Source organism: Adelges cooleyi, unplaced genomic scaffold, assembly GCF_023614345.1.
Source record: "Adelges cooleyi isolate 19-005CV unplaced genomic scaffold, UGA_ACOO_1.1 ACOO_flye_CR_arks_rails_tigmint_CR_PRNA_248, whole genome shotgun sequence".
In the NCBI taxonomy this organism is placed as follows: domain Eukaryota; kingdom Metazoa; phylum Arthropoda; class Insecta; order Hemiptera; family Adelgidae; genus Adelges; species Adelges cooleyi.
Genome location: NW_026095913.1, coordinates 2278263 through 2302545, shown reverse-complemented (window position 1 = coordinate 2302545; position 24283 = coordinate 2278263). Strand labels below are relative to the sequence as shown.

Sequence of the window (24283 nt, the reverse complement as noted above, 5' to 3'; positions counted from 1 at the left end):
AGGAAACAGGTTTTAGATTTTTAGCTTTTTTTCATGTAAAAAAAAAACTGAGTTTTAATATTGAAAAAATTGCAAATTTAATTTCTTTAAATTACAAGAAACTGAAATTTTCCAATGAACATCGGCTCTCTACATAACATTTGGTAAATTAGCCAAAGAACTCGAATTTCTTTACAGAATTTAAATTGAACCATCTTGGTCTAAAATCAGTGGCATAACTAGAGACTAAAGCGACAGGAGCAAGACATTTTTTTTTGCTCCCTTAATTACATGTTAACGTGTATAGTAAACTGTACAAAAACACCTTAAAATAAAATGCACCCACGGTAGCTACGCCACTGTCTAAAATAAATCAAAATAACTTTTACTTATTAAAACCTCTTTTGTCTTAAATATTGCCAATACAAAACTCCTTAAAAACCGACCGCATGCAATCCCATTAAGGGGAATGGAAAGCGTCAACTTTTTTACAAATAAAGACTAATTATAGAAGCAAGTTATTAAAACATAACTGTGCAACGTACAATTTTTTTGTTGATGGCTATGGTCAAACCGAAAAGTGCAAACTTTTTCGAATGCAGGCAATATAGGGAACGGCTCATCTACATTATACCTACTACGTACGGCGCATAATGTTTAAAAATCCCAATACTTGCATCCTAACACACTTACCGTAATATAAGGTATTTCAGCGAGTTGTTATTATGTTTGTTTTTGGGTTGTTCAACATTTTTGCCGGGACAATATTATCGCAATAAAAATTTAGGATAAACATTTTAGCGTTAATCTAACATAACAAAAAAAAAAAAAAACCCAAGTCATAATAAAAAAATATATACATTTTTATTATTTGTATTTAAACAAAATGATGCGCGAGTATTTCGAGAGTAACACATTTTATTTTATTATTTTCTTTAGTTTATAAAACGAATTGTTACTCTTCAGAACACACGCTAGTCTTAAAACATGAATTAAAAAAAAAAATAATAATAATAAACCAAACATTATAGAATATCATATTATACACTATATATATTATACACAGTACATACACTTTGGGAGTTGACTCATAGATTAAGTATACATTTGATAAAAAAAATACAACAATTTTCTAAAACAATATATAATTGTGTAATAAATAAACAACAGTCGTTGTCGACAATATATATATTTATATAATTATTTTACACAACTCAAAAAATAGTAAAAAAATTATAAAAACATAATATTGTGTTGAATATATTATTTACATTGGAAAAACAAACACACAAACACAACATTATCATGTAAATACTTGAAAAATAAATAAATGTTAGCGAGAGAGCACACACAAGTGATGTATAGGTAATGGTTAAAAAAAAAAATGTTTTTTTTAAATGATATCGGCTACCTAAACAATATATGAAATTGCTCTCGTACGGTAAAAACAAAAAAACAGACATCACGTGTACAATTTTGTCGTACATGTTGTTTTGTACTATTTTGTGATAGTTATAAATAAGGGGGGTAGGGGCAGGAAGTAAACGAACGTTTGATTATGTTAAGATTGAATCGAAACCGTCGTAAAATTATTCAATTATATCTGGCCATCATACACGAGAGAAAAAATTCTACAAGAATAATTTTAAACAAAATATAAAATCGACTACACTGCGATAATACAAATGGCACATAATATTTTTATACATAAGGAGTTAAGTAAGTACGTTTCATTAACTCGACTTGAACAATTTGTTGTTCGTTTTCTAAGTTAATAATAATAATAACATTTAAAATTAATTCTATCTACGCAGTCTTGGAGTAAAATATAATAATATAATCCTGTATGTCGTCTTAAAAACGGCGCTAAAAATTACACACGCTGCCTTATTTTGACATTTAGACGTGATGGATTCCGTTTTCCACGGTTTCGCTATCTTCCAATTTACGCAGCGTCTTCATCACTCTCAATGCAGGTAATCGAACACTTGGATTTTGATGCCAACACTCTTGAATGATTTCCGATATTACTCTCAACCTCTGTTTAATAAAAAACCAAATATTAATTAATAACTACAGTTGCAAAAAAATTATACAATGAACTTACATGATCACATCTCCATCTCATGGGTATATCCGGTCTTGCTCCTTGTACCATCAGTACCAGTCGCATGTCTTCTACGGATGGGTCGGGGCCAACCAGATTGCTATAAGGCAACATGTACTCTTCGGCTTGTAACATGGGTGAACCGCCTACAGGCCAACCTTGTCGGCATCTTCTGCACAACTCCCAGAATACTAAACTTGTTGAGTACATGTCGGCCGCTTTGAACGCGCTAAACGACGTTACATCGATGGCATCGCTAACAACTTCAGGAGCCATGTACCTCCTAGTGCCCACTCTCGAATTGGGAGCGATGTCAATTTCATTTCTTCGGCTAAAAAAAAGTAACGACAATAACAATAAGAAAAACATTGAAGCGAAATAACACTTTTATATCTACATTGACCTGTAATAATCGATAAGGAACATTTACCTGTCATATCGGACAGCTAAAGCGAAATCGGCAATACAACACTCGCCGTCAGTCTTGACCAAAATATTTCTCGACTTGATATCCCTGTGGGCAATGCAGGGTTTCCCATGGGTACCGTTTATCGGCTCGTGTAAATGGGCCAGGCCGCTCGCAATGGAACGTACCATGACAACCAGCTGAGCAGCATCGATTGTGTTTTCTTTTAGGAAATCGTGTAACGATCCACGCTTATGGTACTCGGTGATCAGCATCATTTGAGCGCCTCCGGCACTTACTTTCAGGTCGGCCGCAATGAATCCTTTAAAACAAAAAAATACACACGGTTAATCGTGATTTATGATTAAATAATTTATAAATAACAGATCTGTCGTTAGACATTTTACCTAAAATATTCTCATGTCTCAGTAGAACCGTTTGATATATTTCAGTTTCTCGTAGCCAGCTCTGATCGTTTATGGTCGTGAAGATTTTCACAGCCACGTGCTCACCCCGCCAGTTGGCCAAGCACACTTTGCCAAATCGACCCTCGCCGATTTGTCGTTCTATTCTAATTTGTTTGGCTATCGTTCTTTGTACCTAGAACGCACACAACAATACACAAATTATTAATCGTACAGGCTTTTGGCAATAAATCAATTTGTTTTGCTTACAAGTAATGGGATGCCGGAACCAGATCCCGACGAGTGTCCGATAAGCGTTTGCAACAAATTGCTGTTGCCGGACATGTAACTGTCAGTGGACGCCAATGCGTACAACCTGTTTTTTTCCCTTCTTCTGTACCGTATGTAAACCCAGCCGATGACGATTGCCGACACCAGTAAACAAATGACCATCGACAGCATGAACGCTATATACGGTATGGAATTAAAGTGGATTTTGGGCGGCGGAGGTGTTGTTGTGTGAGGTGTGTAAATCGGGTGAATCTCTTTGTTGCACATGTCGGTGTTACAGCACTGGATCGCCAAACCGTACAACGAGTTGCCGCCTTTACACTGAAAAGTAGATAAAAACACCGCCATTAATACAATATAATATTTATATATTTATAGCTTTATATTGATAGTTCTCAATTACTTGTAAGAAGCCTTGTTCGCCGGCCGCTAGACAACCATACGATGCCACCGGCTCGTACTCGCCAGTGTCTTCATTATATTCTTCTTGGACAGCACTGAAGCACTGCGACTTGTGTGAAGTGACACAAGTGCCATTTGGTTGACCATTGGGACACTGGTGTTCGCAATAACAGGTTAGGCCACGCACTAAAAACAAAACAAATCATTAAAAATATGTAAAAAAAAATATATAAATGTTTAATTTAAATCCTTCTTTATGTCTCGTGTTTAAACAAAAAGTTTACCAGTTACATTCCCAAACGATTTTTTAATTTGTTTTCCCCTAGGCTTGTGTATTTTTTTGTTTAATGTTATAATAAATAACTTTGTCAGTAAAAATTACTGTTATTAAAAAATATATATATTTATATATATATACATATAAATATATAAAAACTTTTTCGTTTTCAAAAGAATTTTTATAACGGCAAGTGCATACAATAGTATTATACTGAATTTTCATCCCTATAATAATAATAAATTTGTTTTTATTCAGACAGTTATTCACCTGGAGTTTTCTAAGAAAAAAAAAATCATCCAATACATTTTACTCTTTACCTAACCTCCTAAGCCTACGTACAAGACAAAATATGTAAAAAATATTTTTTTTTATAATTTAGTTACACACACACACACACACAAGTATATGACTGTATATGATTATTTCAAAAAAGGCAAATGCAGAAAAAAACTTTCCGCTCAATCCGGGAAATAAATAAAAATCTCAACGAATTCTAAGAAATGTTATCAACGACCCCGTTGCGTTGTTCCTGTCGTAATCCTGTTGGCGTTAAATAATCGACAGACGAGTGGAACGTGTTAAAAAAAATAATATATCCAGATTCTGCTCCGAATCGATCGATAGTAGATGGTATATATAAAAAAATAAACTAGCCGCATTTTTCCTATAATATTATATTACAGTGTCGGCGCCACCAGTTTTAGGACAAAGGAGCAATAAAAACCGGTAGCCGAGATGTAACTCATTAAAATTCATCCGAACCTACATTCAACCGAAGCCGCCTTTTCCCATATAATATACATTATATATTTTGTCGTTAAAACGTATTTTTTTTCCTGAACGTTTTTTGAAACTGTTCACTCTTCGCATACAAATAAATATAATATTCAACCACAGAAGAGGACCAAAACCATTTTCCTCCACAAAGTGCGTTATATTTTTAAATATATTATGGACTATGGTTTTGTACAATGATAATAATTATTATTATTTCGTCTCCTTGCTACAACAGGTGGCGTGTCAACATGGCACAACCTCAACAGCCGATCGGTCATATCAGTATAAAATACGTACAATTGTAATAATAATAATAATAAATCCGTCTAGAGAAGCTATAAACCTAAAATACGGTTTAAGTTTTATCTCCTACGTCGTAACCATTGTTAAATATTATATATTATATTATAAATTACAATCGAACGATGAGATGCAGTTTTCTGAGGGATTCAAATGCGCGTCTCTCTCTTCAGTGACCTCTCTCGCCTCGCCTGTTATATTATATTGCAGTTTCATCAAATAATAATAATAATATAATATAAAATATAATAAAACACCTGCTGCCCCCACACATCCCCTCGTCAGGGGTCGCCGCCGTATAAAATATGAAACATCGTATAAAAGAAGAAAATCATAAGAGAAGAGAAGGGGCCCACCTGCACTATAGACGGGTAGGTATATAGGATAGGAGCTGGTGCACAGGTAAAGACACACAAAGACCCGTGTATAAAGGTTTTTATATGTATGCATATATATTGCATCTTGGAAGCACAAAATTCAAAATGGATACTAACGCGTCGGCGGCGGGTCAATCCGACTAACCCCTTTTACATATACAATAATAATAATAATAAAAACCCGTGTAGGCAGTGTGGAGAGATTTTTAAAAACCTCTTTCGTATAATATAATACCAACGTCAAGCTGATGCACACACAACAAAATCTGTCACACCTTTTGGAAAGAAAAAAAAATACCGTTTAAGAACTATCCTATATTAAAATTATTATTATTATTATTTTATGACATGTATAATACGTGCTTTTATATGCTATGTGAAACGCGTTAGGTACATTTACATAATTTATTTTATTATAATTTATGATTTATATGCCGGTGGGCGTCGACGGGGTTGAAAGACGGCAGCGGCGGCGGCGTTTAATTATTATTAATCGGTTAGAAATCGCCTTGGCCGAATGAGAGAAACATGTAGAGACTTTAATGCCCCGCAGTCGCCTAAAAAATATTATAATATAAAATCATAGACTATATGAAAACAGAATATAGTCCGACCGAAAACAAAAGACATTTTTAAAAAAGACTACCTAATCAGTCGAGAGGAGATACCAGTGTAGCCGCCGCATGAACCAGTATAAATTACTGTGCAGATATTTTACAATATATTTATTGTACAAACTTCTTATCAATCATAACAATTAAATGATAACTTACTGACTGCATTATCACAGATTAGGCAATTTCTTTCTAGATACTATTATGAAATTTTATACTTGAATCCGTGGTCATACCGATTTCATATTCAGTCATGTGACGTCACGGTTTTTGTTTACCTCATCTAAGGACTAAGAGAAATATAGCGTCTTCAGGTTTAAATTGATTACAGAGTTTAGTAGCTTCGATGAGATATATTTTGTTTGATGATAATATTTTGTCTACAACGCATTAACCTAAACCTGACCGTCGTCCTCCGGGGACTAATTAAATCCTATGGTGGGCGGCGACGTTTGGATCCCATTTTCGTTTTTAGACGTTTTACTCGTTTTATTGCTTTCCGGGCACCACCACATTAAAGATGTTGGGTGTGTCTGGCGGGGGTATGTTTTTTTCTCTGTATACATATAATAATGTATAACACAAAATACGCAGTATACACGACAAAAACGGCCTCCGGGTAGTGTGCGCGTTTTGTCGGTATTATTATTATTATAAAATATAATGTACGGGTTTTAAACGCTTCCAAGTAACTACACAGTATACACACACACAAAATGCGCTTCCTGCTATACTTCTGCGACCCATTCAAGATTATTTGTCGGAGATGCGTTTGTATGTATAATATATACATTTATTATATATTATACTATAAATCTGGATAATACTGACTAAGAGGTGTGGCCAACGGATCACTCCCTCATCAAAGCCATTCAAGCTATGTACTTTCTTATTGTTATTATCAACTCATTTACTTATTATACTATACATATTGTAGTGACTGTAAATATTATCTTAAATAAATAAAATCAAAAAAAATCTGAATAATATTGCGCCTATAGGTTACTCTAATGTCTATGATCTATGAAAATTTGTTTTTGTTTTTTTTTTGCATTTCAATAGCCCTAACCACACATAAGCCATTTTTACTTTGCCGCCAAATTATTTCATCAGCCTTTTAGACCGTCCCAGAGTTATATTATACGATTTTTTTTTAATTTACCGGAGGCACGCCCCTAAACGCCTTTTACTTAAACGTAACAGAATAACAATAATAATAATAATAGGCCAACGCATTAAGCAATACATAGATATATTATATACCTAAACGCTACCTTCCGAGTACTCGAATGTTTTATACGACAATAATACAGCCAACACCTGTAATTATAAATAATTTTATTATAGCCCGGCGCACGGTCCTTAGTATTACCCATCTAACCTTTTGGTAATAATTCGGTAATTGTATAGGAGCAGTGTACATGTGTGTTTTACACCAAACGAGATGACGATAACTGCATCAAATGATTTAAAAAAAAAATAAGGAGTTTTTTTGGAAAAATATAGCTATTCTGTTGGAAAAATTGTTGTAATCGAAAATTGCGCAAAACTGGCGACATTTAAATAGATACCAAAAGAACGATTATTAAATAAAATCACAAGATTAATAATATTTTTGAGAAAATAACAAAAATCATGTATACAGATATACCGAGGCATAAAATATAATTATGAGTTTTCAGTCACATTAAAAACGTGGTTAAAATAATTTGAGTTTGTCAAAAAAAAAAAATATTGTTTTTATAAATTTATTTTCATAAATTAATTTATCACAAAGTAAAGTTTAATGGCAATTTTTCGCAAAATCGTAATAAACTTAACTATAGTCTTAATTATGAATAAGCTTAAGCTAGAAATATAGCAGCAAGGATATAATGGTATTAGGCTTACAAACGAGTGTTTCAACAAAAACTGATTAACACAGATACTTGTCAGGAATAACACGAGGGCTTATGTTATTATAATATACAAGAAAGAAAGAAAATTTGTAAACGTTCATTTTATGTGTTTCTGTTCGAACGCGACAAGTGTGTACCCCAAAAGGCGACACCCGCCGTTAAATCCGATACCCCGGGCGCGAAGAAACGACACTCGAATTCCACACCAACGTTAGTGTAGGTGTCGAATGTCATCGGTGATCGCAGCAGCCGTACCAGCAGCGGCGCACCGGAGGATTCTTCCGTCCGTACGACGCAGCGTCGTCGTCGTCGTATTGCGGTTTTGGGTTTCCTGGTGCGCCCCCTCCTCCCACCACCACCACCACCCGTCGACGAACACGACAAAAAGGGCATAATATTATCGCTGCTATTTTCGTTCCACCTTGCCCGGAGGAGATTTTTAATTTTTTTTTTTGGTCGTGTTCCCCGACGGCCGCCACACGGTCGGTCGGTGCCACAGCGGCGGCAGTTGCCCACCCTTCTTCGCTCTACCATAACTAACGAACAAACGTCGTATAGGCATATAATAAAATACACGCAACGCATGGCCGCCACCGCCGCCGCCGAGCTCCACCGTCGTCGTCGTCAATGGGTGACAGCCGAAGCAACAGCAAGAGCAGCTGCATCGACCGGTTTTTCTGTTGGCCGCCGCCGCCTCCACTATCCGATCCCAACAAGCATCGTGTACACTGACATATGAACACATTGTGCGTGTACCGAACACTCCGGCACGGATTTCTTCCACCAAGACCCTTACCGGGTGTACCACACGTGCAACGAACGTGACTAGCGCGCGGTTCTTGCCCAATCGCGGTAATAAAATAATATTACACCCGTCGACAGAAATTTGCCCATTATTTTTAAACACCAGCAACCACTTCCCCATCCCTTCTCCTAGTATAATATTATACAGGGTTGTACCAGACTCTATCGATAACTATGTTTTTTTAAAAAACATTAAAAAACATACGTTTTAGCGATCTAGGCACACTACTTTAAATATGTTAAAAAATAATTATGTCCTTTTGAATAATTCATGATAAGAAACTAGGTTTAGATATAAAATTTAAATGGCTAAATAGTTTTTGAGTTAACTTATTGTCAATTACAGTTAAATATTCAAACGATTTTACTAAAACGTTTCTGTGCCGGTAATCCGAGTAGGAACTATTAGCAAATATATTTATAAATATTAGACAAATTTAGAGGTGAATTGGCTTGACACTTTGTAAAATCTATAATACAAATACTATAATTGCAGCTCGTCAAAAATAATAAATTTATGTTCGGTTTTTCGGTTGAATTAAATTTTGTTTTTTAATAACTTTGACCGTCTTTGATATTGGTAGATACTAAAGAATCAAATGTTAGATGTATCAGAATAAACAAGGTGTTTTTTTACATATAGTGTTACATATTATGTAATAATGTACATATTTTGTAAGACAGGCCATAATTATTATACATTTTATGCTCGACTATTCCCCCAGACAAAACAAATAAGGCCAACGGACCGATTTAAAATGATTTATACAAACTGTAGTAATTTTTATACACAAAGAAAAAGACAATGGCATGTTATGTACAAAAAAAACTTATAAATTTAATGTTTCATTAAAGTTGAATGGCCCCCTTGATTGGCTCATTAAAATTGACGCTCAAGTAACCGCCAAATTGAACTTAATGATTCTTTTAAACGTTTAACTCTTTGAAGCACAGCAAGACGAAAAATAACCCACCATTTTAAATGTAGCTATTTTAATTCTTTTAATAAACCATGTTTTGCTGTTTCTATCGTTTAATATTCTACACCCTTGTTTATCATCAGCTTACAAGAAAAAATCGATTATATTAAATTTAATCTATGAAATGACTAATTTAGTTATCCGGTGTCATTCGTATCGACAGAAAATGTGTCACACTAATACATTTTAGAACTGACCATACTAATATTCGTTACCCCTTATTTCCGCCAATAAATCAGGAACCAAATTATCAATTACTTAAAGTCCCTGAATTAGAAAACAATACTATCGAAAACGATTCACCTGAAAATACATTGGAACCCAATATTAATGATAATGAAGCATCAAATAATTTTGAATTTACTGCTCCAATATGGTCAAAAAATAATGTTATTTCACATGAACCTCTTTCCCGAGTTAAATTTTTTTTTGACGCAGCTGTTGTTAATTTTCATATAATATATACAAAAACTATAGGTAAAAAAATTACATTAAACAATTTTCGTCGTGAAATCTCAAAAAGCCTTGTTCAAAAACGCCGGCAGAGTTTTGGATTACCATCACCCATTTCCAAGTCAAGAAACTATTTCAATAATTATCACTCATGTTGAAATGTAAGTTTTTAAAACTGTTTACTATTTGTAGTATAAATTTAAAAAAGTTTTGATTAATTTTGTTTTTATTTCAGCGCTAAAGGAACAAACCAACATATTTGATAACCATGCACAGCGGGACATTTTTTAACCCACCTCTTTTTTATAAATAAAAAATCAATTTTTTTAGTTTTTAATTTTTCAACATTTATTCATAAGTAATAAAAAGTATTTTATTATAAAAAAAAGTTTTAAAATAATTAAGTTTGTGTGCAACTAGGGTTCTTTTATTTATTAAAATCTCGTGCCTCAAAGAGTTAATGGCGTTCGTCCCTTGTAGTTAGTACATTTTTCAACATCCTGAGACATCTCTTTAATTATTTTCAAAATCACTATCGACTATACTATATACAAAGTCTTTGAATCGCGTCTCCCGTATAACGACAATGCAGAATATTAATTATTACACACTTGGAACTTGCCGCCATATACATTTAGCACACACTGAACTTATTATGCTGGTAAGAAAATCAACGACCCAAATATAAAAAAAACAAAATGGAAAAAGTATTTTTTTTTATGTATATAAAATAACACACCGTTTGGATTCAAAAATAATATATGGTCAAAAGTACTTTTTGAATACATAATACAGTCATGGGTTATTTTTTTTTTTTTTTTTAGAATAATACCATACACAAAAAAAAACATGTATTGTATGCCAGTCAACGGGAATGAAGGACCATATCAAATTTGTCATGTGTGAAAGAAAAAATATAATGTTCTTCTCGTTTTATCACAAAAAAAAAAATAATAATAAATGTAATTCTGTGGAAAATAATCGGATGGGAATCAAACAGTTTAAACTAATAAAAAAAAACCGCATATTATAGTAATTGTATTCCATTTGCATACTATTATAAATGTTTTGACCGTCTGTGGCCGTCGACTCATAAATTGCAAACGTTCATAACAATATAATTGGTTTTTTCTTCTTCAAATCGGTGAGAAATATTATATAATTAAAATAAAATATATTAACAACCAACCAAAACGACGGCCAAAAGTACGCAAAACCCGATTTATTATTTTGTTTATTTTATTGGATTGTGAGGTTACTTAATGTATTCGATTACTATTTGACATATTTTTAAACTCTAAAAGCTGTAATTTTACACGGTTTTATTATCATAAAATTGAATTTAAAGCCTTAATGTTTATAATTGAATAACAGTTTTAAATCATAGGTATACGATTTGTATAGTAAAATTGATCAAAATATAGTTAAAAAAATAATACATTGGTTTTTTCATGATTTATTCAAATTTGCATCAGACCATACTTAAGAGAATATTGGCAATTTTTCTAAAATTTTCTATGGAGAAAAGGGTGATTTTTTTTTTTTTGCTTTAAAATAATGAAATATAAATTAGAAAAAGAAGATTTGTTCGAGAAACATATTTATTAGACTGTTATTTGTAATTATTTTTAATGTTCTTGTTATTATGTTAAGTTTATTTAAATTTTGTCCGGCTTTGCTAACCGGCCAGTGCGCGAGTTTTACAAAGTTGTAATTTATAATTAATAATTATTAAATAATGATTAATAATTTTTAATAATATTACATTTATTACAAATTGAAACGACTGTACGTGTTATTTTCATAAAAAATTGGCAAGCATGCAGCAAAAAAAAAAAAAAAAATGCCGCCAGACGGTCTGCATAAAATTACAATAATAACGTGTCCGCTTTGCAATGGAATTCGGCCAAAGCAGACCCAAAGGTATATAACAAAAAAAAATGCCCATACAGAAAAAAAAACAACCCGTCTAAGACATCGTTTGGAAACGATTGAAAAACGCCGAAACGTGACACGTTGAATGCACGACCGGCTCATGTGTGCGTTACACACAGTATCGCTTAGGTATGCGGGAACACCATCATCTCGCCTCTATATACTACGTGCGGGTGTCAACGACACCTGTACGTTTTATCACAATAGAGAAGGCGACGGCCAGGTGTGAGTAGAGTATTATCAAAAAAAAAAAACAACATATACATACATACATAGGCATATTATATGACAATACAAAAACACCATCTCCCCGTGAAGCGGGGCGGCGGCGGTGGCAACGAGCAACAGGCGAGCACAGCCTTGGCGGCTTTTTGCTTCTTGTCGTCGTCGACATATAATAATTTATTTTTTCGACGCTTTTTATTTTTTGAATATACCTACATCGGCGGAAAAAATATATATCTATTTATATTATATACTTTAAGGGGGAACACTCTCCTCGGTCACGGTTCGTCAGTCATCGCGTGTAGTATAGATGAATACACGACGTTCTCATAATAATAATATAATATGTGTCGTTTTCATTGTCATTGAATAATAATAATATGACGGTGATAATAATAATAGTGCTATCATATTAGACCATATGACGGAGCGGCGTATTTTGTAGGAAAAAAAATTACAACAATATATATACATTATATTGGCAAGACGTGGAAAATGGACGAAAAATCCAATTATTACCAGAGTATGCCGCCTAAACATATTATATATATATATATATCAAATTATATTCTTTCCTTAGGATTCCGTTACACGCGAATATTTCACACGGGCCGATAGTACAGAGCCATTTACCGCACAACGGTACCAACCGGTCAACTATATAAATTATAAGAGTTTTGTTATTATTATAATAAATAAATGTAATTTGGTAATGTGTGCATACAATGTATACAATATTATAGCGACGTTATTATTGGACGGCCGTTTAAACGATAAAAAATACAGTTCTTGTCGACAATGTAAAATTTACACGCGTAACATACATAATAATATAGGACTGGCAATATTATGCATTACACTTTAATTTATACATTAGATGTTTACAAAAATAAAAATGTTTTTTTAACCATACAAAAAAAAAAAAAGGCTAGCATAACAATACGAATAGAGTGTTATAATATCACTCTATTTAAATACAATTTAAACCTATGTATCCAAATTATTAAACATATTCGACGAAAAATTACAAAATAATGGCATCCGGCTATTGAAGACCCAATTATTTTTTTGATAGGTTATTTCGGATTTACTAGATATTATATAAATAAATTATTTGAGTTCTTATGCTTTTCTGGGCATACACACCCGTTGTTGGTTTATTTAAGTGAACATTTGTACAAAACAAAAAGAAGGAATAAGGGATGTCTGATATTTTCTAGAAAGTACTTTGTGAAAACAGGGATCTGTTTTTCGGTACGACCTCGTTTCCCGGGAAATTATTAATTGTTATTATTGTAATAAATTATTTTTTTCGAGCAGTTTTGCCTGTACGAGTTCGTGTGGCTTACTGGTCCGAGAGTAAAAAAAAAAAATAATTAATTGCTCAAAAAGCAAATTTACTTCAAGCTTCCAAGCTGTTATAACATGCAATCGTCTACGCTAGCAAGGAAGAGTTCAATGAAATTTGTCAAAAAAAAAAAAAAAAAAACGTTTATAATGATAATTATTATTAAAAATAGAACTCCTCGGCTAAACCTCTTACCGACGGATAATATATAAATATATAAATGCTGTTTGCGATGTACGTGAGAGAACCGCGTAAACGTACTATAGGGTTTCTAAGAGATTTCTTTTTATTTTATATTTTGAAAACGTTCCAAAACAACGATGTCGGGTTATGTCGAAAAAGTCACGTTCAAGTGTATAGTCGGACATTTTTTAAATAAAACCCGGCCAAAAGAGATGATCCTTTGTCAACAGTCGAGGGAAACCTTCGGTAATGAACCCAATATAATGTATTATATGTTTACCAGACACCCGATTCCCGAATATACCTACTACCTATAATATTATCATTTTTACTGGAAGAGGAGGCGCGCGATGACCTTAAAGAGAAATACAATAAGAAAACCCACCTTTATAATCCCATTTCTCCGAACCCAACTCCCACGTCCCGCTCACGTGCATAGTGTGTAAATGCATTTTACTATTAATACTTAATATGTGTACATACATATTATATATTTATATAATTACATTTTTTTTCTTTTGACAGACACCAACATCGACCTTAACGGGGTTTTTTCCCCACCAGAACACTAAACTGTCTGATCGTGGCGTTCGAATAATATTATAGTTTTATTATTCAGTTTTTATTATTACTACCATTTGTTTTTTTATTTTATACAACTCACTCGCAATTAAGAGACACGGGACGTTTCGTGGACAGCCCGAGATGAAACGCAACGCCGTGTAATTTTTAATTAATAAAAATAAGTTAATTTTAAGATCCCAGTAATTTTAGAAATAAATAGTTATAAGCTGATATTTTAATGAAATAAATCGAATAATAATTGTAAAGCCATCGATGAAACTTAGAAGCAGACGGGCACAAAAAATAAAATAAAAAACGAGGGTTCTTCTTATGAGAGAAAAAGGGCAAAATCTGAAACGACTTCAGACGTTTGACAAGAAATTGCCAACTAATGGTAAATAGTTACTGAATCGGTCATTTTCCTTTGTGAGAAAACGTGTATGCTTGTCTCAGTTGTCGCATAAAATAACTGTACACACAGTTCACAAAAGTGCTGCTTTAAAACAACTTGCTTTATTATATTATTATTAAAAATTTGACGAGATAAGAAAACCACAAAGAACTAAAGCGGTGTCAATCGGACGTGTGCTGACCAACAGTTGACGACTGCAGCTGTTATCAAACTAGTTTATTAGCATAATAGTCCATACACGCACGTGGTACGTGATCTGATTGGCTATATCGTTTTCGTACACACTACATCTAATATATTTTTGTATATTAGCTGTATTTAAATGTTTTATAACTGATGTACGCGCGAGGCTTAGCTTTTAAGAGCGAAGTAAGAAGAAAAAATATTTGTTAACCAGATGTATAAAAAAAAACTGGTTTCGCTAATACAAACAGATATAAAATTTAATATATTTAATTTAAATAGTACTATTTATAACTATAATAACTATATAACTATAATAACCAACCAATGTAAAACGTTTTCCTATTTCCTCAGTGGCGAGTTCCTTAAATTTAGTACATATTATGTTCTTGAGCAACAGTGGTCAGTTGATAACGGATGAAAGGCCCAGCTCGACTTACATTGTACAAAAAAATTATTATTTTTTCTAAAATAATATTAATTTTAAAGGTGTTTAATATTATACACATTATAATTCATAACTATCGCGGTTGTCTTAAAGTAGGTGACACTCTGGCGGGAAGGGGGGCGTTCTCCCCCGCAACAATGTTGTGCAATATTCTGCTGTGTGGACGAACCACCATCGGTGCAACACCACAGTTGAAAACGGTAAAAACACATGAAAATATCTTAGTCTCGAGACGTTGACCATAACGAGGCAAACGTGTGGCCGACCGGTTTTTATAATAACAACAGTAATAATAATAATATTATTTTCTCAGCCTTTCTTCTCTGTCGCTCTCTCGTTCTTCTCCGGTTTAATAAAAACAGGACGACCATCTGGCACAAACCGTCCGTCTCGTTATATTATATTCTCCTCGACATTATTATATTCACTGCACTCTAGATACCATACACATTTTTAGTGTACCACGCTGTTGTAGTATAACATTATCGTACAGGACAATAATCCCTCGGACGAGATGCGTGCTCGCACACAAGGTATACACACACTACATGTCATCTATCTCGTTTTCCCCATTATCGGAAATCGCCGACCAGTGTGTGTACTACACGTACAAATGTATATACATCTGATATATTATAGGCTAAAGGCACGTACGTCGTTTGCACACAACCATATACAGCGTGCAACTGCATCTATTCGTCGCGTCACGTCCTCGATCGAGTTTCGTTGCACACACACACACACACGGCCTATACTCGGAAAGTATTATGTGTGTATTTTTTTCTTCTTGCTCAATTGCAAAGGAGATGGAAAAAAAATGTCGAAAAAAAATACACTCTGGCAACAATAATTCTCACGCGAAACGATTTTGTATGCACAAAAGAATCGGCGACGACAACGTCCACCGTCGAGATTTTATATAATATATTATTGTATGGCAGGCAGCAAAACCGAGATTCGATCTGATTCTTCGGTCCAAGTCCAGAGTTTTATTTTTATTTTTATGTTATTATATTAAAATAAAATTATCCCTATCTCGGGATGCGATCGACGGCGATGGGCGGCAAACGTGGCCGTCGTACACGCACACGGTAACGTGGTAATAGGCAAGCCTAAGGTGTTGGTAAAGAAAAAAATAAGAAAAAAATCGAGACACCTTAAGAATGAAACAAAATGTAAATAAATAACGAGGGTTCACACGCGGGAAGATTAAACACAGTGCGGACGTCCACACACATATATAATATGTATATATTCTGTGTATATATATTATAATAATATTCTGCCTTGCACAAAGACCAGAGAGATTGCGTTCAAAACACGGCTGTAGAACACGACCGGCTAAGTATTTTTTTTTTTAAATAGTTATTATTATTATCGTGCAGGCTGCCAATGGATTATCGTATGATATATTATTTCAGATGTAATCATACGTCTGTGTACACACAACCAGCCAACATGACGTTATAATAATATCGCCTTACGGATTCCACCTAAACGCGTGCGCTCGAGTCTCGGATTAATATATTATTATAATTATTATTAGTAGTAGTAGTAGTATCGACGGTGTACCGTGTGTCAATAACCCGGAACGATATATTATATTGCGATATTATTAAGGCGGTCTATATTATTTTTTATACTATGCGTTTTATATATGATAAAAAAAAACATCCGGCCAAAAACAGGATCGACGGCCGTCGGTTTAGCAAATTATAATAGTTCCTGATGTATGGAAAAAAACCTAACTCCGAAAATCAGCATAATATTTAGAACGTACGCGACTCAAACCCAACTTCTTAACACGCTTGTAATCGAATCGCCTTGAAGTAATAATAATAACGTGGCACAGGTGTGGTGTGTGTGTGCACTAATAAGCGTGCTTGAAGGTCGTTGATTCGCGCCAGAAACTATACATTGTAATTTGTATTATTTATTATTATCAATACGGATAAGAACAACGATTGAAAAAAAAGGACGCTAGCGGTAGAATAAATAGCCAAAATATATATACACATATATTATATTAAACATAAAAATAATAGGTAACTATAGTACGAAGATTCTCTTATTATCAAAGGATATAATATTATACTTTGAGGGTATTCTCAATGTAAACATATTATTATTTCACGTGAACACTATAATATTATTGTCGAAACACGCAGATCTAAAAATCACGGGAGGGAGTAGGGCTAGTATGGCATAATACTTTGTATTGCACCGTCTGGGATTTAATTATTCTAAAGTGACATTACAATCGTTAACTTATTGCCAAAGGCCACAACATGTAAGATTGTCCCTTTTACACTCAGGGTACCAACATAACACTAATTCCAGGAGCTAGCTGAAATCGTATGGAATGTACTACGATTTAGTATTATTCCTAGGACTATTGACCAAAGTCAAGGATTTTTCAGGATTTCTAGGATCTGTATAAACCGTGACTTGTACCTACCGCGGACCTTACATACTCTACTCCTGTCTTACCGATGACGGTTCCCAACTGGAGTAGGTTTTAGTGTTTTTACTCTATACTGTAAACGGTCTCGTTAATTTGTCTTATCTATGCGAAGACAGCGGCAAAGCAGCACCAGAATTTTTCAGTATGCTCTAGTATGCCTTTGAGTGTAAACCCTATAAAACCAAATTCCAATTATTTTTAAGTAAATTTCAAGTATTTTCTGTGAATTTTTTTTTGCCAACTTATTAAAACGGCCCGTGTACAAGGCGCGTGCATTTAAATGGCATCGGTGGGGACGGCAAGAGAAAGAAACCGTTTGTCGCGTTGAAAGTCGTGGAACCGTATATCTCGGTGCGTAGGGTGCGCGTGTTACAACTCATTATTATTATTGTTATTGTGTGGGAGCGGAAGTCACGCTGGCCCACGAGGTGGGCGAAAGGAAGGGGGAAGGAAGCCGCCGAGGGGAAGGCAGGGAAAAGGGTTCGAAGGCGACTGATGCAAATCGGTTCCCATAAATTCCGGACAGATCCGAATCATTTTTATTCTGCTGGTCGTCGTGACGACCCCGTGTGGTGGTAGGCGTGAACCGCCCAACACCTCGGATGCGGTTACAGCGCTATTTACCTATATAGGTAATATGCATTATAGCTTATGTGTTCACCAAATACCACAAATCCTACGAGTGTTATTATTATTATTGGTATTATTATTATAACTTTCATCGTACGGTGGTTGTACGTACGAGTATCGGTTGATGTTCGGGGGAGGGTCAAGGACACGAACACACCACGTACGGCGGTTAACTTGTCCGACACCAGCAGCCGCAGACTCGAGCCGCCGCTCATTAAAAAAAAAAGTAATAATAAAAAAAAACAACTACGTCCGGCGCCACACGCTGCTCAATCGTAAAAAAAAAAATCTTACTAGCCCTTTTTTTTACCCGCCAAACAGGACGAATATGTAATATATATATATATATATATTGTATTACGATATTTGATACTCGCCGTCAAGTATCAAATACTAGTTGATCCTCTATTAATAGAATTCTAAAATGTTAATTGTATTATGTTAACAAAATGTGTGTTTATACGATTTCTAAGCATTTAGTATTGTAATAATATTAATACTGTGATGGGATGGTTGATATAATATTATGTCACATGTCTGATGTCACTTTTTGTGAACTTTTATAAACGTCCTTCTCGCCTTCCTCTCAACATACATATTATATCTGTGGCTTAGGTCAAGAAAAGGGCCACAATGTCACGAAGTACAGAAGTTTGGTCGAATAAGCTTTTGCATAAGTTTTTCACGCACTCTTAAAAATTATAACTTTTAAAATAATAAACTTGGAACTATGACATTTGTTGAACTAGATGCGAGCGTTTAATGTGATGTATATGAGATCCAGCTCAAGCCATACAGACACAGGTATATATTTGTGAATGTTATAATCAAAAATCGTTTTATAGTTAAAATTTTAATTTGTTGCTATCACAAGCAATTTATTTATAGAAATAGCTAAACAGGTTTAAACATTTTAGTATCAACACAATAACTTATTATTATTACAACTTGTATTAATCCGAAAATTAAAAACGAGTGACATATTATCAACGACGGTACCTAACGAGTTTAATTTTTATAACATTAAACGAATTCGCTTATTAAACTGATACATTTTTTTTTTTGTTATCCAAGTGTCATTAATATTTGGAACCGCTGATACCCGTCCACCTCTGATTGAACCCGTGTATTTTGTTATGTAACACACGGCGATTGTAAGTATATAGAACTTGTTATTATATTATACCGGGTGACACGCGTTATCGCATATTTAATAAACCACATATTTGTCGCTTGTAACGTCCATAATAAATCCTACTATTGCTGACAAGAAGAGTAAACATACCATATAATATGCTTATTGTACTGATTTACTTGTATATTTGTCTAATAAAAAAAAATATATATATCTTTTATTCTAAATCAGTTATTATGAAATGGGTGGTAATTCTATAAATCTAATTCGATATTTTGTAAATGAAAACTCGAGTAACTACTGTTTATTGAGTGTGTTAAATATTTAAATATAATAATATATTATTAAAACCGTATTCTGATAAGATTTATGGCCGATTTCTTGTGAAATTTCCGGCGTTACAATTAACATAATTACATGTCTTTTTTTAAACGTTGTACAAGTTTCGAACAATTTAACAATTATTGCAACATATCATTTTTTTTTTCTGTTCAACGGCCACGTTTGGCAAAAAAAATATACAAATATATGCGAAACTTTTAAGATTTATAGACACTTCAAGTGGATTCGTTCACTCAAGAATTTACGTTATTGATTACCGTGGTTTTGCGTTTGACAACATTCGATTGTACAATACAATGATAATTTATTAGATATATTCATAAAACGACTTATGTTTACACAGTTTATTTTTTACGCATATTGCTTTTTTTTTCTTTTCGCGGAGGCAAAAAAAAGTTATGGCAAATGTGAATTTTGCACTAAATGAAAACATCTTTACACCTGTTTATTGGTCTATTATGAATATAACATGAAAAAGTTATCATTAATAGAGTAAAAAATAATTATATGTTAATTATAGACTACATATAATATAGATGTATGCATAAATTAAATAAACATAAATGTTAATTTAAATTAGCTTTCTGTGTATGTGTTCTTGAATAATACATATATTTATATAAACCCTACGTTTTAAACGATCGCCTCAATATTTGATCATTTATCCTTGTTTAATTGTACGATACTCTTAGTTAATCAGTCTTATAAATTTAATTTTCTTTATCAAAATAACATTTACCTTATAGATATAAATGCACTCACATACTACATCAATGTAAAAGTTTATCTACGCAAGTGTAGATAACAATACGTTGTTATAGTACTTTAAGTATATTTTAGTCTTGAGTATATATATATATATATATATATATATATATATATATAATGTATTTACCTACCAATAGCTAATATACAAATATAAACAATAAAAAGTAGGCACCAAATTAACTGTTATCTTTACTTCAAATACACAGTAATAAGTTGACTTTGCAGCTAGCAGGATTATCATACATACTTCATGTAGACAAGTAACAAACAAAATAATACATCAAGGATTAGTCATTCTTACAAGGGACAAATACAAAGCGTATACAAACTAAAAGGGTCCTATTGATTTGGAGATTAACATATAAGGGGGAAGGTTTCTACAGCATATCGGTACCATACTCCCTACTAATGACTTTTTCTTAGAGGGTGAGATCTCTATTGCTTCAAATAAAACATAATTTATTACCAACATCAAGTAAGTTTGGGAGGGCAAAAGTTTAATGGATAAAATATTTAGGGTGTTCTCCGCTATTGTTAGCACAATATTGTCAACTAAAGGAACTCTTAACAGTTTATGGACTATTGGTACATATACGATCATTATCTTACTATAGAGTAGTATATTGTATGCTGTCAAAAAGATTAATAATTGAGTTTTCATAAAATACTGATAATTTATAAAATCATTTGTACATAAGTATCATATCATTTAAATTGCATATATTTATTTAAATTAAAAATAGAATCAAGTTTTTTAAATCTGGATTTAAAAAAAGATACATCTGTGGTTTGCTAGTCTTAAAAATATTTAATAACAATACACAGATGTCTAAATAGTAATAGCATACAAAATAATTTATTTAAAAGCAATACTGAGAGTATTTATTCAAAATCCAACAAAATTTTTAATAATTTTCCTTAAAGTATATGATTTTATTGGAAGTTAAGAAAGTATTCATTTTACTATGTGTTTGTCTAAACACCTTCATTAAGTAGTCTGAATTTGAACACTTATCAACAAATTTTATATTAATATCAAATTTGTAAGACTTTAGAATTGCTACAACAATGCATTTTGTGATTAAGTGCATAATGCACTTAGAATTTTATCTCAAGAGTGGAATTTAATGTTTTGACGCGTACAAGCCTAAGTGCAGCATTAATCTTTTTCTTGGTACACAAAATACTTACATTGAATAAATAACAAGTCTCGGTATATAACAAAGTTGATTGATAGCGTACCGCGTAATTACAAGTAATAAGTATTTTATCAATTTTATAATATACATTCCTAATTTTTTTTTCCTGTTAATTTTACTAGCATCGTAATATAGCCATGTTGGTAACCTAGTCTTCCAATATTTACTCAACGTTTAGTTAATATAAAAAATAAAACGAAATACAACCGTAATGACATTTTCAACTTTTCCAAACTGGCCTACGTATTACGCGAAATTTTAATTTCGAACCTAGCTCGTAGGATAAAAGTAGCAAGCGACAAACTACGCTTTGTACGTACCCCGCACGTTACGTTATTTTATCACTGATAGTACATACGAGAACCCAAATTTGTGTTTTGTTTTATACTTTTACATTGGTACAAAAAAATAAATGAACGTTTTCAAATACCTGATCGTCCAGCCACGGCCGCTATACCCAATCCAATGGTAATTGCGCCACCCCAATCTCTTTTGAGCAACATGGTAAAATTCCAATTCTACACGGCCAGACGTGCGATATACTTTAGCCTTTAGCCGTACGATATGCTTGCGTTATCAATCCAACCGAACTAAAAACAATATTCTTGAAAACGACCGCGACATTTTCGGCACATAAAATTCACGTTAAATCACGACACATCACTACGGTAGAAAAAAAAAAGAGAAAAAGATAGGTATAACAAAACGATTTTCGTCGACAGAAAAAATTGTACAATTTCAAAATTTAGTTTATAATAACAAAAATATTATGACCTATTCACTATTCAGTATTATTATTATTATTTTTACAAAATGATTACATTGGCGCAGATAACCACACGGGATGGACGTGAAAACCAGAATGCTCGGTAGCCGATGCAGCCTGCAGGCGGGGCCATAGACAAGTATTCAGTTGACTGCGAGGTGCACCGTGCAGTGGACAACGTCTGATCGACGAGCTGATACATAAAAGAAAAAGAAACAGCTGACGCCGAACGTCTTGGAAGAAAAACAAAAATTCCGCCGTAACAAAAAAAAAATGTACACACACACAGCACAACTGTCATTATTGTTATATACCTATTATAAACGAAATTCTGGCTTAAATATGTGATAAACCGTTCTGTTACTTCATTACGAAATTTTTTGTCACTCGAGTTGTAAAGAATGCTTTTATAATTTGTCATACCTATTTTAACTTAAAAAATCTTTCTTCAAAATTGAAAAAAAAAATTATGATTAGATTTCAAGTTAGAATAATGATAAAAAAAATCCATGATAATCGAATGCAAAAAAAAATTCATGAGGAAAAACCCAAGTTGAGCCTTGGATCTGAAATGTTTAGGATTTGTTAATTTATTAGGCTACTATCAATGGAAAAGTTAAGCTGAACGTAAAAAAAACGGATAAACTAAATAAAAATTTAATAATAATTACTGCGGTAAATTATTGTCAAATAAGGCAAAAAAATATAAATATTTCAAAAACTTCGTAAATATTTTTCAAATCCCACAACAATTTCCAAATTAATTTTACGTTTAATTTACTTAAATGTTAAATTCGTTTTTGTCTCTATTGAAATATTTTTTTTGCACTTTGGATAGAATATAAATTATATTGAAAAATCGTTAATTTCAAACAATATTGCTTATATTAATTTACCTACATATTAGGTAAGGAAGCCTTAATAGTTGAAATTTATATAATTTTTCCAAAGCGCAGTTATATATTTTTTTTATCTTGTTAATAATTTTTCCATGCAGACCTTAGGAAATATTTAAATTATACATTATTTGCTTAAGGGGACGCCGTACTGCTATTTATTAAAGTTAGATATAGGCAGTTTTTTGCAAAATCTCAATTTAAAGCTTAAATTGTAATTTGTAATTATTAGATTAGTAATAAGAATTCTTTGAGGCAGTTAATTTATTTTTCGGACTATCGCAGCATCTTTGTCATTGATTTTAAATATCTTTTTCATCTAAACATAGTTTTCTAATTCCAAAAACACGGCTTACTGGGTGGTTTTAGGGTAAAAAACCCATTTATAAAATGTTCTAGATGATAACTTTTTCTTTGTTTTGTTGGAAACCAATTTTCGATACTTGGTTTGGATATGAAACATATAGCATAAAGAAAGGGCATAGTTTTAATTATTCAAATGTATTTATCTTAAAATTAAAATCTAATTCCAACAAAGCATAGTAAAAGTTCTCATCATTCAAACAATTTATAATTTATATCCCTGCGTGCATTGTAGACTTTATACTATTGGAAATACAAAAGTACTATTTTGGTGCTATTATTTTGAGGGGCGATGTCCCCTTAAGAGGACGCCACACCAGCCATTTCTAAGGAGTAAAGTATAGGCAATT

At 32.9% G+C, this 24283-nt stretch overlaps 1 protein-coding gene across 1 annotated transcript; it reads right to left on the bottom strand.

Annotated features, from left to right (window-relative positions):
* Positions 1–1011: 1011 nt before the first annotated feature.
* On the bottom strand, positions 1012–22826 carry LOC126837343 (bone morphogenetic protein receptor type-1B). Its single transcript, XM_050571218.1, has 7 exons — positions 22339–22826; positions 3591–3775; positions 3167–3508; positions 2900–3092; positions 2517–2814; positions 2087–2417; positions 1012–2019 (listed from the first exon to the last, which is right to left on the bottom strand). The coding sequence occupies exons 1-7, from the start codon at positions 22409–22411 to the stop codon at positions 1879–1881; spliced, it is 1563 nt and encodes a 520-aa protein (XP_050427175.1). The 5' UTR covers positions 22412–22826; the 3' UTR covers positions 1012–1878.
* Between the last annotated feature and the right edge of the window lie 1457 nt (positions 22827–24283).

Excerpts from the sequence above, each read along its gene's own strand:
- LOC126837343 (XM_050571218.1), bottom strand. The coding sequence starts at position 22,411 with ATGTTGCTCAAAAGAGATTGGGGTGGCGCAATTACCATTGGATTGGGT. Across the intron at positions 3,509-3,590 it reads GCGAACAAGGCTTCTTACAA|TGTAAAGGCGGCAACTCGTT; the intron begins GTAATTGAGAAC and ends TCTACTTTTCAG. Across the intron at positions 2,020-2,086 it reads TGAGATGGAGATGTGATCAT|AGGTTGAGAGTAATATCGGA; the intron begins GTAAGTTCATTG and ends TTTATTAAACAG.